The sequence below is a fragment of the Phoxinus phoxinus genome (genome assembly GCF_949152265.1).
Source record: "Phoxinus phoxinus genome assembly, chromosome: 23".
NCBI lineage: Eukaryota > Metazoa > Chordata > Actinopteri > Cypriniformes > Leuciscidae > Phoxinus > Phoxinus phoxinus.
Window position 1 is genome coordinate 25,912,634 of NC_136898.1, and position 16,570 is coordinate 25,929,203.

General features: G+C 39.0%; 1 protein-coding gene across 6 annotated transcripts in view; it reads right to left on the reverse strand.

The window, feature by feature from the left end:
- The window catches only part of wrn (WRN RecQ like helicase), a 67,390-nt gene that overhangs the window by 33,924 nt on the left and 16,896 nt on the right, over positions 1-16,570 (reverse strand). For 4 of the 6 annotated variants that reach the window (XM_079600254.1, XM_079600256.1, XM_079600255.1 and 1 more), the window contains exons 5-10: positions 13,963-14,111; positions 6,793-6,942; positions 3,523-3,565; positions 3,282-3,387; positions 1,182-1,434; positions 1,031-1,105 (exon numbers count right to left, since the gene is read on the reverse strand). In XM_079600254.1, coding sequence (XP_079456380.1) covers positions 1,031-1,105; positions 1,182-1,434; positions 3,282-3,387; positions 3,523-3,565; positions 6,793-6,942; positions 13,963-14,111 — 776 coding nt within the window. The remainder of the gene's footprint in view (positions 1-1,030; positions 1,106-1,181; positions 1,435-3,281; positions 3,388-3,522; positions 3,566-6,792; positions 6,943-13,962; positions 14,112-16,570) is intronic. The other 2 variants (XM_079600258.1, XM_079600257.1) reach the window with 1 other exon arrangement.

The following is a 16,570-nucleotide window of genomic DNA, read 5'->3' on the forward strand; positions in this document are numbered from 1 at the left end:
TGAATTTGGAGCCTTCTAGACTGAGAAAAGCCAGAAAATGTATTTGTGGCTCATGTGGATGAAAGACAACAACTCCCAGAATGCACTTGCTTCGCTGCCCTACGAGGCGACTCCCAAGCCACGCCTACCGGTAAGAGCGCAGCTAAACAACAAGGCTAGGCTACTAGTGAGTCTCCGTGACGAGTCTGGATTCGGCTTTTGCGTTCTGCAGTCGCCGTTCCTCATGTTTCCTGCGGCGAGCGGGACGAGACTGACGGCCGCGGGAGAACGGCGAGAGGCCGGTGGCGTGATTACTGATGAGCGGCGCCTGTGAGACGAACCGGTCTCGTATCTCTCACGGAGGAGCGGGGATTCTCTTAGCAATGTTAAAACGCACATTAACCGATCACTTGTTTAGCGTTCATGTAAACACTACATTCAGATTCACCAATCGGACTGAATTCAGTTAGATTGAAACTAAAGGTGTGCGTGTAAACAATGAATGCGACTGCAGAAAGCAAAAGCCGAATCCCGGACATTTTGGACGATCTCGACGGCTGGACATGTCCGTGAAAAAGAGGATGGAGACCGATACTACTCCGCTTTCTCCACAGAACAAGAGCCTGTGAGCTTAGCGTCCAGATAAAAGATGGCTGACACTATTAGTGCATTCTGTGAGTGAGATCCCTCTATGGGCGAGCTGAAAACATGCGGATCTAGCGCCTTCTACTGGCTGGAGTCTCGAGCCTCTGGACAAAAAAGCCTCAGATGACGCAAAATTATGATTTTTGCGTCATCTGAGGATTTTTTACAGACAAAAATATATAAATCTCTCGTCTCAGGGGGACATGAGGGAGGGAAGCACGGTCATTCGAAAATACTACAGGTTTTCTACTGATACAAAGCTAATGCTAAATCCTGAAGTATCCCTTTAATTACAGACACAAGGGTGACTTAATGATCACAGTTTTCATCTTAAAAGTTCCCGCAGTGGCGGTATGTGAACACTCACTCCACAACGGTCACCTAAACAAAACATAAACACTTTCACCTTCATCATTTCATCGTCAAACTCCTCGTCCCCCTCCGCGTCGCGAGGGCTCCCGGGGGCCGAAGCCTGCTGAGTCTGAAGGAGAACACAGGATCGTGAGCCTCAGAGAGCGGCGCAGAGGGAGCGCAGGAGTCGTGCGTGTGGCGCTCACCTGGAAAGCTAGGATGCAGTCCTCCTCCAGCTGCTCCTGCCTGGCCTGATGCGCCAGCGTCCGCAGCTCGTCCGGCGAGAGGCCCGGAGACACCACACACTCCACAGGCGGACTGCGGCCACGCTCCGGACGGGTGCGGGTCCTGGCATCGCTGAGGTTTACAGGAGACTGATCAGCTGATGTGATGCCATTCGACAAAACGCGTCTTAGGGACGCAAGTGTCTGAGACAGATCATCCACGAGTCTCTCAGCACTGCAAAATCATACAAATCATACAACATCATAGTCTTAATAATTATCATGCACCATGGAATTTATTTTAAATTAAATGTCTGCCTCTGCATTTCAAGCATGGCTCATATCAAGTAAAATTAGTTGCACCCTGAAAATGCCAGTTCTGAAAGAGAGTGCTTTAAACACTCATATCACAAAAATGAAGAAAAATGCTTTTGATGCACATGGAGAAATCCAGACATGAGACTTCCTCATCTCACTGAATAAAGACAGAAGTATTAGCATACTGTGATCAGGATTTAAGCGTGGTGTGACAATATATCGTGTCTCACTATATCCGAAATACAAAAATTTAACAATATGTATCGTGGATAGTGACAGTGGCCCTCATTTATCAATCTTGCGTCGAAACGGGCGTATATGTTGGCGTAAGATTATGCTTACACTCCTCTTACCGCCTGATTTATGAAGCTGTGCGTAACTATACCTTTGAAATTCAGGTGTACGCAATACCTGCCTCTTGATAAATCCCGCGGCTGAAAACGATCGTCATTAGATTCACACGCCCCTATATATTCACGTCTCCGCCTCCCCCACGCCCTCATTTTACGCCATGGACACACGGAAGACGGCAAAGAGGAGAAACTTCTCCGGTGGAAATCCAGTTTAAATCGCTGGTTGGTTGAGCAAATGACCTATCACAATGCTTTATTGTACAGCACGTGTTTTGAAACTGTTAACGTTGAATTTCGCATGACGTAACATGTAATGGGGTGTACAATAGTGATGATGATGTGAATAATTGCATGACAATTTGTAATATTCTTCTTATTAGTATTATGATTTTGATTATTAATGATGCTTATTGTTATTTAGAAGAAGAATGTCGTTGTTATTATTATTATTTGTATTATTATTATTATTTAAAAGAAGAAGAATGTCATCTTAATTATTTTGTCAGTCTGAATTATGTTTTGGTCATTGAAAGCCTTTCATTCCTGAACCCAGTCCGTGCGCACCTGCCGGGCTGAACTCACACAAATAAACACTGAAGTTTATAATTTCTATGTTGTTGTTGTTTTACAGTGGGTCATAATATATCATATCTTTAGTTTGTCAGTGCGTTTTGTGGTGTTAGGAATTGTTTTTCTGCGCATTTCGTGTACATGTACACCACCTCCTGAGCTGGCGTAGGATTCGAGCGTGCCGTACGCCAACGTCCATATTGATAAATCGCAAAGTCACCGTAGTTTTGGGTGTACGCTGGAAATTTGGTGTACGCACTTTTCATAAATGAGGGCCAGTATGTATTGTGTATAGTTCACCCACAATGAAAAAGACTGTGTGAAAAAAATTTAAGTTTACAGAGTTTTAGTTTCAGCACTACATTAAACTACTATATATAATGTTGAATATCTAGTCAGTGACAGAGAGCATGTTCGTCTAAAATAATCAGTATTTTCAGCTCCAGAATCATGAATATTATTATTCTGTTGTGTCTATTATCCTGTGCTTTGGGTTTCCAGCACCAAGTCCAAGACTATTAATTTACACACACAATGTGACACCAAATTTAGCACTTTAATAGTAATTTTTTTGTTAAAGGCTTGTCAGTAAACAGCCACTATAGTGATTGGCTAACATCATTGCATAGGAAGCACTCAATAGCGAGCGGGTGTTGATGCTATGTGTTTTGAAAACATTATCCATATAAAACCGTCATTTACAGACAAAGCATGATGACATTATTTAATTCTGGTTTGAGATGCAGCTGTTTCTCTGCAAACTCGGTTTCATTTGCAAAACAAAATGCTCTGAACAAACATATAATCAGATCCTCTGTGCCTCAGAGAACCATAAACACACCTGTCCGTGCAGCCGAGCTCCTCTGGAAAATGATCAGCCAGAGCTTTAAGATCACCAGCAATCTCAACCACTCTTTGCTTCAGGCCGAGCGCTGAAGATCCTGATACTGGCCAATGAACACAGAGACATAGACATACACACATTACATATAAAGTGCCGGTTCCACAGGGCCAAACCATGACCTGATCATCATCACATGCAGGAGCATAAGAACAGCAGAGAAGAACATGAGTGATCTCACCAGACATCATTTCCTGAAGTTTCTGATGAACGAGCAATCCAGCCTGTCAGGACAATAAAGACAATCATGAGTCTTTCTTAGCATCAAGATGAAAATATCTTATTTTATATGAATATATAAATAGTGTTAAGAGTATAATCTGGTGCTGTCACCATTTCTATTTAATTTAAAGCGGTGGTTGATTATGATTTCACTTTTCTAGCTTTAGTTAGTGTGTAATGTTGTGTTTGACCATAAACAACATCTGCAAAGTTACAACACTCAAAGTTCAAAGCAAAGGGAGAAATTTTATTTTACAGAAATCACTTTTTAAGGACTACAACAAACGGCTGGTAGAGACTACACGACATTCCTCCCGGATTAGTGACATCACCAATCCTAAAATTTACATAAACCCCGCCTCGCAACAAACGGCTCTATAGAGAGGCTAAGTCCCGCCCCTCCGCTTCCGGCTCATGGGACCTTATTTCGGAAAAAATATGTATGGTAGTCAATGGCGAGAGACAACTTATCTTTTTATTCCGTCTGAACTGTGCCCTGAATTACACATATGATGTTTGTCAATTTAAAAGATAATTATGAAAGTCAAGAAAGTCGCAGTTTGTCATAAAACTGAAGAGTAACGTTTCGTTTTATGTGAAAATCACTCAATAAACTACATCTCTCGTCTCGCACTGACGTCACCGTTGCTCGTGTGTGTGCAGTCTGGTACAACACACTCCGGCATCATGGCGTAACGTTACGATTATAACGTAAGACTATAGAAAACATGACAGACGTTAGCTTCAGTAAAGTTAGCTTCAGTAAAGTTAGCTTCGGTAAAGTTAGCTTTGGTAAAGTCAGCTTCAGTAAAGTCAGCTTCAGTAAAGTCAGCTTCGGTAAAGTTAGCTTTAGTAAAGTCAGCTTCAGTAAAGTTAGCTTCAGTAAAGTTAGCTTCAGTAAAGTTAGCTTCGGTAAAGTTAGCTTCGGTAAAGTCAGCTTCAGTAAAGTCAGCTTCAGTAAAGTCAGCTTCAGTAAAGTCAGCTTCGGTAAAGTTAGCTTTAGTAAAGTCAGCTTCAGTCAAGATAGCTTCAGTAAAGTTAGCGTCAGTAAAGTTAGCTTCAGTAGAGTTAGCTTCAGTAGAGTTAGCTTCAGTAAAGTTAGCGTCAGTAAAGTCAGCTTCAGTAAAGTTAGCTTCAGTAAAGTCAGCTTCAGTAAAGTTAGCTTCAGTAAAGTTAGCTTCAGTAAAGTTAGCTTCAGTAAAGTCAGCTTCAGTAAAGTCAGCTTCAGTAAAGTTAGCTTCAGTAAAGTCAGCTTCAGTAAAGTTAGCTTCGGTAAAGTTAGCTTCAGTAAAGTTAGCTTCAGTAAAGTCAGCTTCAGTAAAGTTAGCTTCAGTAAAGTCAGCTTCAGTAAAGTTAGCTTCGGTAAAGTCAGCTTCAGTAAAGTTAGCTTCGGTAAAGTTAGCTTCAGTAAAGTTAGCTTCGGTAAAGTTAGCTTCGGTAAAGTTAGCTTCAGTAAAGTCAGCTTCGGTAAAGTTAGCTTCAGTAAAGTTAGCTTCAGTAAAGTTAGCTTCAGTAAAGTCAGCTTCAGTAAAGTCAGCTTCGGTAAAGTTAGCTTCAGTAAAGTTAGCTTCGGTAAAGTCAGCTTCAGTAAAGTCAGCTTCGGTAAAGTTAGCTTCGGTAAAGTTAGCTTCGGTAAAGTTAGCTTCGGTAAAGTCAGCTTCGGTAAAGTCAGCTTCGGTAAAGTTAGCTTCAGTAAAGTTAGCTTCAGTAAAGTCAGCTTCAGTAAAGTTAGCTTCAGTAAAGTCAGCTTCGGTAAAGTTAGCTTCAGTAAAGTTAGCTTCAGTAAAGTTAGCTTTAGTAAAGTCAGCTTCAGTAAAGTTAGCTTCAGTAAAGTCAGCTTCGGTAAAGTCAGCTTCGGTAAAGTCAGCTTCGGTAAAGTCAGCTTCGGTAAAGTCAGCTTCAGTAAAGTTAGCTTCAGTAAAGTTAGCTTCAGTAAAGTTAGCTTCGGTAAAGTCAGCTTCGGTAAAGTTAGCTTCAGTAAAGTTAGCTTCAGTAAAGTTAGCTTCAGTAAAGTCAGCTTCAGTAAAGTTAGCTTCAGTAAAGTTAGCTTCAGTAAAGTTAGCTTCGGTAAAGTTAGCTTCGGTAAAGTCAGCTTCGGTAAAGTTAGCTTCAGTAAAGTTAGCTTCAGTAAAGTCAGCTTCAGTAAAGTTAGCTTCAGTAAAGTCAGCTTCAGTAAAGTTAGCTTCGGTAAAGTTAGCTTCAGTAAAGTCAGCTTCAGTAAAGTTAGCTTCAGTAAAGTCAGCTTCAGTAAAGTTAGCTTCGGTAAAGTTAGCTTCAGTAAAGTCAGCTTCAGTAAAGTTAGCTTCGGTAAAGTCAGCTTCAGTAAAGTTAGCTTCAGTAAAGTCAGCTTCGGTAAAGTTAGCTTCGGTAAAGTTAGCTTAAGTAAAGTCAGCTTCGGTAAAGTTAGCTTCCGTAAAGTCAGCTTCCGTAAAGTTAGCTTCGGTAAAGTTAGCTTCGGTAAAGTTAGCTTCGGTAAAGTTAGCTTCGGTAAAGTTAGCTTCGGTAAAGTTAGCTTCAGTAAAGTCAGCTTCGGTAAAGTTAGCTTCAGTAAAGTTAGCTTCAGTAAAGTTAGCTTCAGTAAAGTTAGCTTCATTCATTGAGAGTGGTATGACGTCACATGTGCGCCTTCTGGGTTTGTGGTCTTTGTAATTACGTATTTTCACAGTCTTACACCTCAACAGTTTTGCATCAAACTGAGACTTTCTTGACTTTAAAATGTATCTTTTAAATTGACAAACATCATAAGTGTAATTCAGGGCACAATTCAAACGAGATCAAAATATTTGTTGTCTCTCGCCATTGACTACCATACAATATTTTTCCGAAATAAGGTCCCATGGTCCACCGGAAGGGGAGGGACTTAGGCTCTCTAGGTCTCTGCTAAGAACAAGGTCTTGAAGCTCCGCCCCCTGTGCCGGGAGCAGCAGCTCATTTGCATTTAAAGAGCCCACACAGAAAACAACGCATTTTTGCTCAAAAAGTGACAACTTTAACAGGCTATATAAAAATATCTGTGGGGTATTTTGAGCTACAACTTCACACACACACTCTGGGGACATCAGAGACTTATTTTATATATTGTGAAAGGGCATTATACACCCCTTTAATACTTTATTTGTCTTCACATTTCAAATGGTCCTGCGAAACCTCCACCTTGTAGCCAGTGTTTAGTTTGTCACAACTTTACCCATTTACTGTAGTTAGACTGCTGTGGGTTATTAGCACTCACATAAGCATCGGTGGCGGCGTATCTCCTCTGGTCCTCTGTCAGGCCGAAGGCGTCCCACTGACTGCAGCGCACAAGTCTGTCTTTGAAGAGCCGCTTCTTCAACAAGCGCTTCACTAGACCATCCAAACTCCACTTCTCACAACACCTCAGCTGAACAACACACACACGGCAATACATCTCTCAAAATCAGCAGGAACTTGCATCTTATGCAATACAAGGTTTTATCATTATGACCTAGTGTAAGGTTTTCTTTTCTTTACATATTGAGGACAATGAGCTTCACTGAATAACTTAAAGTGTTAGTTCACCCAAACATGTAAACTCTGTCAGTAATGACTCTCCCTCATGTTGTTCCCCGTCAGACTTTCCTTCATCTTCAGAACACAGATGAAGATATTAGTGATTAAATCTGAGAGTGTCTCACTCCTCCATAGGCTTCTAGTGTAATTGAAACTTGCCGGCCCAGAAAGTTAGTAACGACAATGTTTAAAATAGTCCAAGTGACTACAGCGGCTCAACCTTAAAGGGTTAGTTTGCCCATTTAAGACATGAGGTTGAATGCCATCCTTACCAGCACTGCAGTGCATACACACTGACCCACTCTGTGGTCACCTCCCTGGTCAGAGTTCTGGCCGCTGGAAGTTTTTCAAGAAAGTAGTCCTGGTTAGTTTCCGGGGCCTCAAAACTGTGCGGTTTTTTTTTGCGTTTCAAAGCTTGATTAATTTACATCAGAAAAAAACACGCCAGACAAAATTCATACCTCAGTTTTAATCGGCACTATTTTCTTTCCATTTCTATCAATCCGCGCTGCTGTCGACGTCAACATTGCATTCCGATCAGCTGTTGATAGCACGACTCGCTGACAACATGTCTGACTACGAAACTTCTGATGATGAAACCAATTTGAGCACAACGCCAAAGGGATACCTTTATGAACCGGAGTAACCGATGCCGAACTTCAGCATATGGAGATAGAACGGGAAGAGAGAGAGCGAGAGGACAGAGATGAAGTTGTCCCAAGTTGACGAAAATCCTTGATTCTGATTAGCTCCCGCAGAGTAGCCGATGGCAGCCAGCCAAAGCTGTCTCATAGCTATATCCGAAACAGGAAAACCATGGAATCTGAACGGTGATCCCGGCACAGTCTTGTGGTCAACACCAGCGAATTTACAAGTTCGCACCATTGTTAATTTTCTACTTTTTACGTCGTTGTCATTCGATTGTGTAAACACATTCTGAACAGCTGATCTGAGCGTGCGCACTGTTGACGTTGACAGCAGCGCGGATTGATAGAAATGGAAAGAAAATAGTGCCGATTAAAACTGAGGTATGAACAGTGTTGGTCAAGTTACTTGGAAATAGTAATTAGTTACTGATTACTGATTACTTCTCCAATAAAGTAATCCAGTTACTTTACTGATTACTTATTTTCAAAAGTAATTAGTTACTTTACTAGTTACTTTACTTCAAAAACATGATGCACGACCTGAATACAAAGCAGACCTTTCAGCCTAATTCTATTCTTTCTGCATATTCCATCATCTAAAATTGAATCAAATTAAACATTCTCTTTTTTAAAACTTGTTTAATTAGTTTCAATATTTTAACTTTATGCACATTGCATCAACCAAAAATTTAATTAAATGCAACAGTCTCAGACTTGAAGAAAAATCTTGAACATTTAACCAATTTCTGCAGAGTCCACCATATTTTAACGAAATACACAAAGTCCTTCTTCTGTTAACTTATATTTCTGCATATTCCAGCATATAAAATGCAAATATTTTTTTGTAAAATCCTCTATTCGATTAGATTCAAATAAAATACAGCAATAAACTAATTAAAATGAAAGTCTCTCATGACTGTATTCCAAATTATTAACAGTTACGTCTTTTAACATTAAAGAGCAGATTCGTTTTGTTTTTGTAAATCATCAGACATGTTTTTACCATTTCATGGAGTTTTCCTTTGTAGAAAGCCTTTCTTTAAAGTGAATTTCGTTTTGTATAAATTGTATCTTAATTTTAATAAATATTGCATCAACCAATTGCATGTATTTAATAAATAAAAAGCAAATATAGCAGACAATATAATAACCGTGCATTGAGGTGGTAGCGCGCCGCGTTCACTTGCATTGCATTGTTAAAAGCCTTTCTTTAAAGTGAATTTCGTTTTGAATAAATTCAATTATTTTTGTATCTTATTTTAATAAATGTTTCATCAACCATTTGCATGTATTTAACAAATACAAGGCAAATATAGCAGACAATAACCGTGACATGGAGGAGCCGGCGCGCCACTTTCACTTTCATTGTTAACTAGAGCGCGCACCTCATAAATGAATGAAACTCAGCGTAGGCCTATGTCTCATGATACATTAGCATTAAATATCTTTGCTGCATCCTTTCTAGAACAGACAAGGGCTTTCTCGCGGCTCGCATCAGCATTTACGGATGATGAGTTTTGTGATGCGGTTGCGGATTAAATAAATAATACCCCATTCGCGCAGCTCTATCGATAACAACATTGAACACTAGGCTACACAAATAGTATTTTATTTTTTTATTTAGGCGATTAATTTTCCATAGTGACATAGGAGGTGCCGGATCCAATAAAAAGGTTCCGTATCCAACGTCGGGCGTGTTCCGGCTCAAATTAAGCCACGACTCACGAGAGAGTCTAACGAAACAACATCACAGTAACGCAGTAACGCTGCCTCCTTACGGGAAAGTAACAGTAATCTAATTACTGTTTTTGCAATTGTAATCCCTTACTTTACTCGTTACTTGAAAAAAGTAATGGGATTACAGTAACGCGTTACTTCTAACGCGTTACTGCCCATCACTGGGTATGAATTTTGTCTGGCATGTTTTTTGTGATGTAAATTAATCAAGCTTTGAAACGCAAATAATTTTTTCACGTAAAAACGCACAGTTTTGAGGCCCCGGAAACTAACCAGGACTACTTTCTTGAAAAACTTCCAGCGGCCAGAACTCTGACCAGGGAGGTGACCACAGAGTGGGTCCGTGTGTGTGCACTGCAGTGCTGGTAAGGATTGCATACAACCTCGTGTCTTAAATGGGCGAACTAACCCTTTAAGTTTATCAAGCGACGAGAATACTTTTTGTGCGCAAAAAAAACAATGACTATATTTAAGTCTTGATTTTCTTCTGTGTGTTCCTCTGAGTGAGTTCACGCAGGCTCACTATTGGCCGACGCTGGTCATGTGTCTGATGCGTGAGATGCTGGCCAATAGTGAGCCTGCGTTCTGACGTACAACCCAGAAGCGCTGCACTGTTACACTATGTGTGGTATTTGTTATTGTATTTGTTTCATGCTGCCAGTATTGCATCACAGCTCTCAACTCTCACTGCTTTGATGCTTGGGTTGTTGCAGGGTGCTTTGAATGTTTAAGTGCATTGTTGTGTGGTTGCTAGGGTGTTCTGAGTCGTTGCTAGGTTAGGTGGTTTCCTACTGGCTCAAGTCAAGTCTCTAGTGACTCTGGTCTGTAGAAATGGCTCGAGTGCCTCCAACACAAGTCTGTGAGATTTATTATATTTGGCTTAATTGATAACTTGACTCTGATTGGTCAATTGTGTAATCCAGCAGGCAGATATTTCCAGATACTCACAGCCATGCCTGGAAATGCTGTACTTTATACAGCTATACTGAAAAGCTCTGAATTTAATATAATCTGATATAGAAAATTACTTCAGCATTAACATAACTAATATCGTTTGTGTTCATCTTGTTGCTAGCCCAATTTTTTACACTAATGGAAAAAATGTTTCCTTAGCTGAAGCTTCAAGATAAAAATAGCTAATTTTATCTCAAATCAATATTTCATGTCCTTGTATCAGTGTTACTTTCATTTTATGTATAGTAATTATTAATGTTTTGAATTAGCCTTACTTTTATTTCCTTGTAATTATTATTTGGACCGTTTCCATGTAATAAGCGAGACAAATTACAGTCAGCCAGTTATTATTGCCAAATAACCCCCTGATGAGTGTCCAGTCTCCTCTAATCATCCTCCAGCCGGTGACGTCTGACCACTTCACATCTCTCCTCAACAGGACACGTGATGTGATCATTTCTGGCTGTTGTGTTACAGGTTTCATCAAGAATGGCACCAGTAATAGTGATACTTTATTTATTTTTGTGCTGTAAATATAATTTATTCTGAAGCATCAGTGGTCTATCAGCTTTGACTTATTTAAGTCACTCTGCATATTTGTGATATTTAGCAGATTTTTGTAGAAGTTAAATAAATTAAAGTTAAACAGAAAAAAAGTTTATGAAAATGTACAATGTTAAAATTTTAATTACTCATATTTTATATAAAATATATATTTTCAAAATCTGGAGGACTCTAAAAATGCAAAAAAATCAAAGCCAAAAATCTGAACAAGTTGTGTTTCAAGTTTTATTGTAGGTTGATATCTCTTGAAATTAGCTTTCAGTGAGATGTAGTTTGGGCGCAGTACCACACTTCTCCACTAGTGGACATCACTGCACATATAAGGGCGCCTCCATCTCCATATGTGGTTTGAGTGTCTCTGAACCATTATTTTTTACAATTTTCATACAATTTATGAAGTAGACGTCCTATTCAGAAGTAGTGTTGGAAGTTTGGCAGATTTAGAAATGAATTCAACCTCTAAGAAACACAGAAGATCACGTATGTGCATTATAGCTCGCTGACACATCACTAATGCTGAATCTATTATTGTTTTCTTTATATTTAAAACATTTTCAGACCTTTTTTTCTAAAAGAATTGAATGGATGCTATCTTTTGAACTCTTGGCATGAAAACAAACTGAGGTTTCTACCATTCTTTCATTTCAAATTAAAGGTCTGAACACGCCTCAGGAGTGTGAACATATTCTTGTTGCAAATTGATAAATTACGGCTCCTCTGAAATTTATTTTGAAAATCAGTCACCAAACATGTAAACTATAGATTATAAGCTTTCAAATGATATTAGTTTAGGTTTAGACTTATTATTTGACTTTTAAACATGAAGCTAAACCGTCTTAATGAGCGAGTCATTGAGTCACGATTCGTTAAACGACTGATTTATTCAGACGAGGCAGTTGGTTATGAATGGGTCATTGAATCATTGACTCGAAATAAAACGCTGAATCATTCAGTAATGAAGCACGGCTGAGTGTTGTGTTATGGTTCTGCGGTGATCTTTATGTAGAACTATTTTCGCTCCTGAAACGGAAGAAAAACAGTCATTGCGTCTAAAATGACTGTTGATTATAACCGTTTATTGAACTGTTGTAGGAGATCAATGTCACATTTTCAATCGGGATGGTATTCAGGAAAACCGCACTCTTGGTTGTGTGATGTTGTTTAACTGCATCACATGTTATTATAAATATAAAAACTTCACATTTTCACCGCAGTAAGTTAACTGAGTTTGTGTGTGCTGCTCATTTGTTTCGAGATCTCCTCGAGAGTTTGCGCGAGACTCAACAGCACAATCTTCTTATCTTGTTTTATCCAAAGCAAGCTACACATTTACATTCTTATCAGTTCTTGCTTTCCCTGGGAATTGAATTGGTGTTGAGCTACAGGAAAGCTTGTTACTGGCAGTACATTATATATTATTATCAGTGTTGGGTGTAACGCGTTACAAAGTAACGCGTTACTGTAATAATATTACTTTTTTCAGTAACTAGTAGTGTAAGGCATTACTCGTCTGAAAATAGTAATATTATTACAGTTTTCCCGAGCTAGTTACTTGCGTTACATTTGCCAGTAGCACCATCACACACAAGGCACACAACACAGAGAACAGAAGGGAAGGGGGGGAGGAGGGCGTGAATGGAACAGTGATTGGTCTGGGTTTGGCACGAGGTATCATTTACCATCACCGATTGGTCGACACCCGGCAGTCAGCCGCAGAGCGGCATCCTCAAAGACAGATGGGGGAGAATGAAAGCGTCAACAACAGAAAGCTAGTTTCGACAGGTGGAGATTCAGTAATTATTTTGAATATGTTCAACGGAAGGAAAATAACTTGACGGTGAAGTGCACACTCTGCCCGGGGAGAAAGCTGCTCTCCACCGCTTCCGACAGCACGGACACATCAAGCTCGTTGCGAAGCGACAGAGTGACATGAATGAGCAGCCCCACAAGCAGCAAAAAGTTTAGACTTGTTATCCCATATGGAAATGTAATATATGTACATATATGAAATATACATATATGAAATATATCCACATATATAAAATATATACCATATATATGCCCGTATATAAAACCTATTAGAAAATGGAATAATTGACATATAAAACCAGCCCATATATTTTATGTATGTATGTATAATAGTTTTTTTTTACATACATGTCACATATATATAATTATCAGTTTTCAAATATAATTTGTGTAGTATTTGTTTTGTTTTTATGAGCTGGTCAAGAAGAGGTAAAATAATAATAAATAATACATTTTATTTATAAAAGATTCGAAAATGAAATGTGGATATGTAGACTTGATCTGTAGACTTGAAATAAATAGTTAAATAGTAAATAGTTTGGCATATATAATAATAATTTAACATTTCCGTATGGGATAAATTGACAATCAAATTTATTGATTGTTTGCACCAGACGGTGTTTGTTAAACATTGAGGAAATTAATACTTGTTTTTTGTACTTGATTGCACAAGGACAGTTGTTTGTAGTTATTTGTGCTAGACAGTGCCAGTCTGTTGTTGGCGTAATAAAGACCCTTATGAACACTCCTCCTTTGTATGTTCTCCCTCCATCTGATGCATCTCAGGCAATTATAAAGTAATTAAGAAAAAAAATGTAACTAGTAATATAACTAGTAATATAACTAGTTACTTTCTCCAGGGAGTAATAAAGTAAAGTAAGGCATTACTATTTTTGAGAGTAATATGTAATATGTAATATATTACTTTTTTGAGTAACTAGCCCCAACACTGATTATTATCCACTAAATGTAATACAATCGGGATTATTCTTGTGTTCTGGTGATTCCCAAATTATTTTGTTGTTTTTGACGTTTTAATCAGACAACTTGTCCAATCGGGCAAATACAATTCTCCTTCACTGGACATCCACTTGAGTCGCGTTAATGTCGCGCCAACAACCGCATGATGAAATACATCTATAGATACCAAGGCAGCGTACCGTCTCATTGGCCAGATCAGAGAGCTCAACGATATTCTTCAACTTGATGTCATAATCCGATAATAACTTCCACTTGTCGCCCTCAATTCCCACTCCAACTTTCCTGAGGCTCTCGTCCTCCAGAAGCAGCTTCAGGCCGGGAGGAAAGCCTGCGTGAGGAGACAGGCGTGAGCAGATCCGCAGGGACAGCTGAACACTGGGCGGCAGGGCTGGGTGTTCAATCAGATCTCACAACTCGATTCGATTATTTTGGATATCATGTACAATACATGGCAAATTTCCTCAAGAAAAACAAATCTGTTAACTAATGCTGTAATCTATGGGGTCAGTTGTAGTGGCTTCATTAGCCTACTATAATATTGAAGGTAAAAATTAACTTATTAGTATACGACAATTCACCATGACGTCACAACAGTAATAGACGTTCGTCCGGGTGGCAAAAGCCGAAGCGTTCCCATGGCAACGCTAGTCAATTGCTTGGAAAGGAGACCCACCGTCGGCAGTAAAAATGTAATAAAAATAAATAATTGAATTAAATATAAATGCGCTTTTTATCATAATAACAACTGTATTTAAAGGATAATTCTGGTATTTAACACCTTGAGTCTATATTGTAGTTTGTTTTGGATGAACAAGAGTGGTGGACAACATTTTTTTGACAATGGTTCCTCTCTCGAGTTTTTGACTATAAAAGAATTGGCCATGGACCCATTTAACATTTGAGTCAATGGGCATGTCCGAAAATGTCATTAAAACAGCCAATAATGTTCGTTTACAAAACTGTTAAACTCACCGAGTGGTTAGTGGTGTTCGTTGATGATTATAAACAATATATCGTCGCAATATATGATTCCAATCCGTTTATTTTGCTATAGTGGAACTATTTTTTCAGACACTTCACAACCGTGTAACTTCCGCTCAATATTTGAATCTGAAGCGTTAGCACACTCCCGACCACTTGATGGCGATAACCGATGTTTGTCTCGCGGGACACTCACGGTCACAGTCGAGTTCAACTTCATATTACAAGTAACAATTAATGAAGGTTTTGTTTGTTTATTTGGCTTACTCTCCCGGAGCACAGTTGCTCTGCTCGCTAGCCTTATGAGAAACGGAAGCGAGCAAAAAGATTACATCGACCAAATGTAAACAGCCCCCTTTCCGTTTCCGGTAGCGCATTTATATTAACGAGCACTCAGTCCTTCAACAGAATTTGAAAACTAATGTTAAAGGTTGTTTGAATGACATTTTCAGACATGGCCATTGACTCCAATGTTAAATGGGTCCATGGCCAATTCTTTTATAGTCAAAAACTCGAGAGGGGAACCATTGTCAAAAAGATATTGTCCACCACTCTTGTTCATCCAAAACAAACTACAATATAGACTCAAGGTGTTAAATACCGGAATTATCCTTTAAGGAAACAAGTAATAAATATGTAACATAGTGGGCCTACACATAATTAGCAGAATACTCTCTATAGCTCTTTTTTCTAGCCAAAATAACATGCTATATATCATGGTCATTAAATGGCTTTTCTGAGGTAAATGTTATGAGACATAACTGTCCTCCAGCTGTTGTATTGTCCTCTTTGCGCGGTTGAAAAACACTAGCCCCGTTTACATGCACACTTTTTTGCTATTCTGACTGAGATCGTTCTGATTGACGGATTCCGGTTGACTGTTTACATGGGATGTTATCTAAACCGATCTGTGCTGGCGCTTTCCATCGGAATCACTTAATCGTCACGCTAGCTTAAGGCATTAGCCACGTTTCCACTGTCGGGCCAGAAGCTCCACGGCGCTTCACTAAAACACGCCTCTCTGGGACAACGTCACACTAACCCATCATTTCACCAACAAATGGCAGTTTAAACGTACAGTATTATGATAGCCTTTATGATTTGTCTGATTTCTTCAAGTGTTCATATTTACCATATTTACTATGGTAATGGTTAGCGTGCATAGTCTTCTGCATCGGATATATATACGGTGGTGAAGCTATCAGAAAGAAATCCCTGGAAACAGCGCGATCTCAAAACAAACACGATAAAAGCGGCCGTTTGCTGGCATTTTTGTTGCTTAATTGAATATTTAAAACCCAAGAATCGATGTTTTACCACAGGTTTACAATAAAAAGTGATACATTGATCATAATGAATTAATTTAATTAATTAAACAATGTTTTTAACTATGTAACGTTAACTGTTCCAGTCGCCGGCTGGATCTCCTCAGTTAGCCGCTCGCGTTCTGCCAGCCGGAAGTATCTTGATACCTGTTGTTTACAAACATTCTGAAATGCTGTATACAAACACTTAAATTACACTTATTTATTTTTATAATAATAAAGTTAAATGAAATATAAACATTTAAATGGTGGCTGTCATAAAAACTTGCCAGATTTATTCAAACAGGCATTAAATATTGAAGAACATTAAAAATGATAATGAATATGGTGCATATATATATTTAGCAAAATGCTCCTCTCTAGAGTTATTTTTCTAGCTGACTAGCGAGTTTATGGTCACTGGATATGATTTTTCTGAGGTAAATGTGAACATGACATTGTTTACAAGCTGTTCCACGGTTGAAACACTGAGCGATTCCAT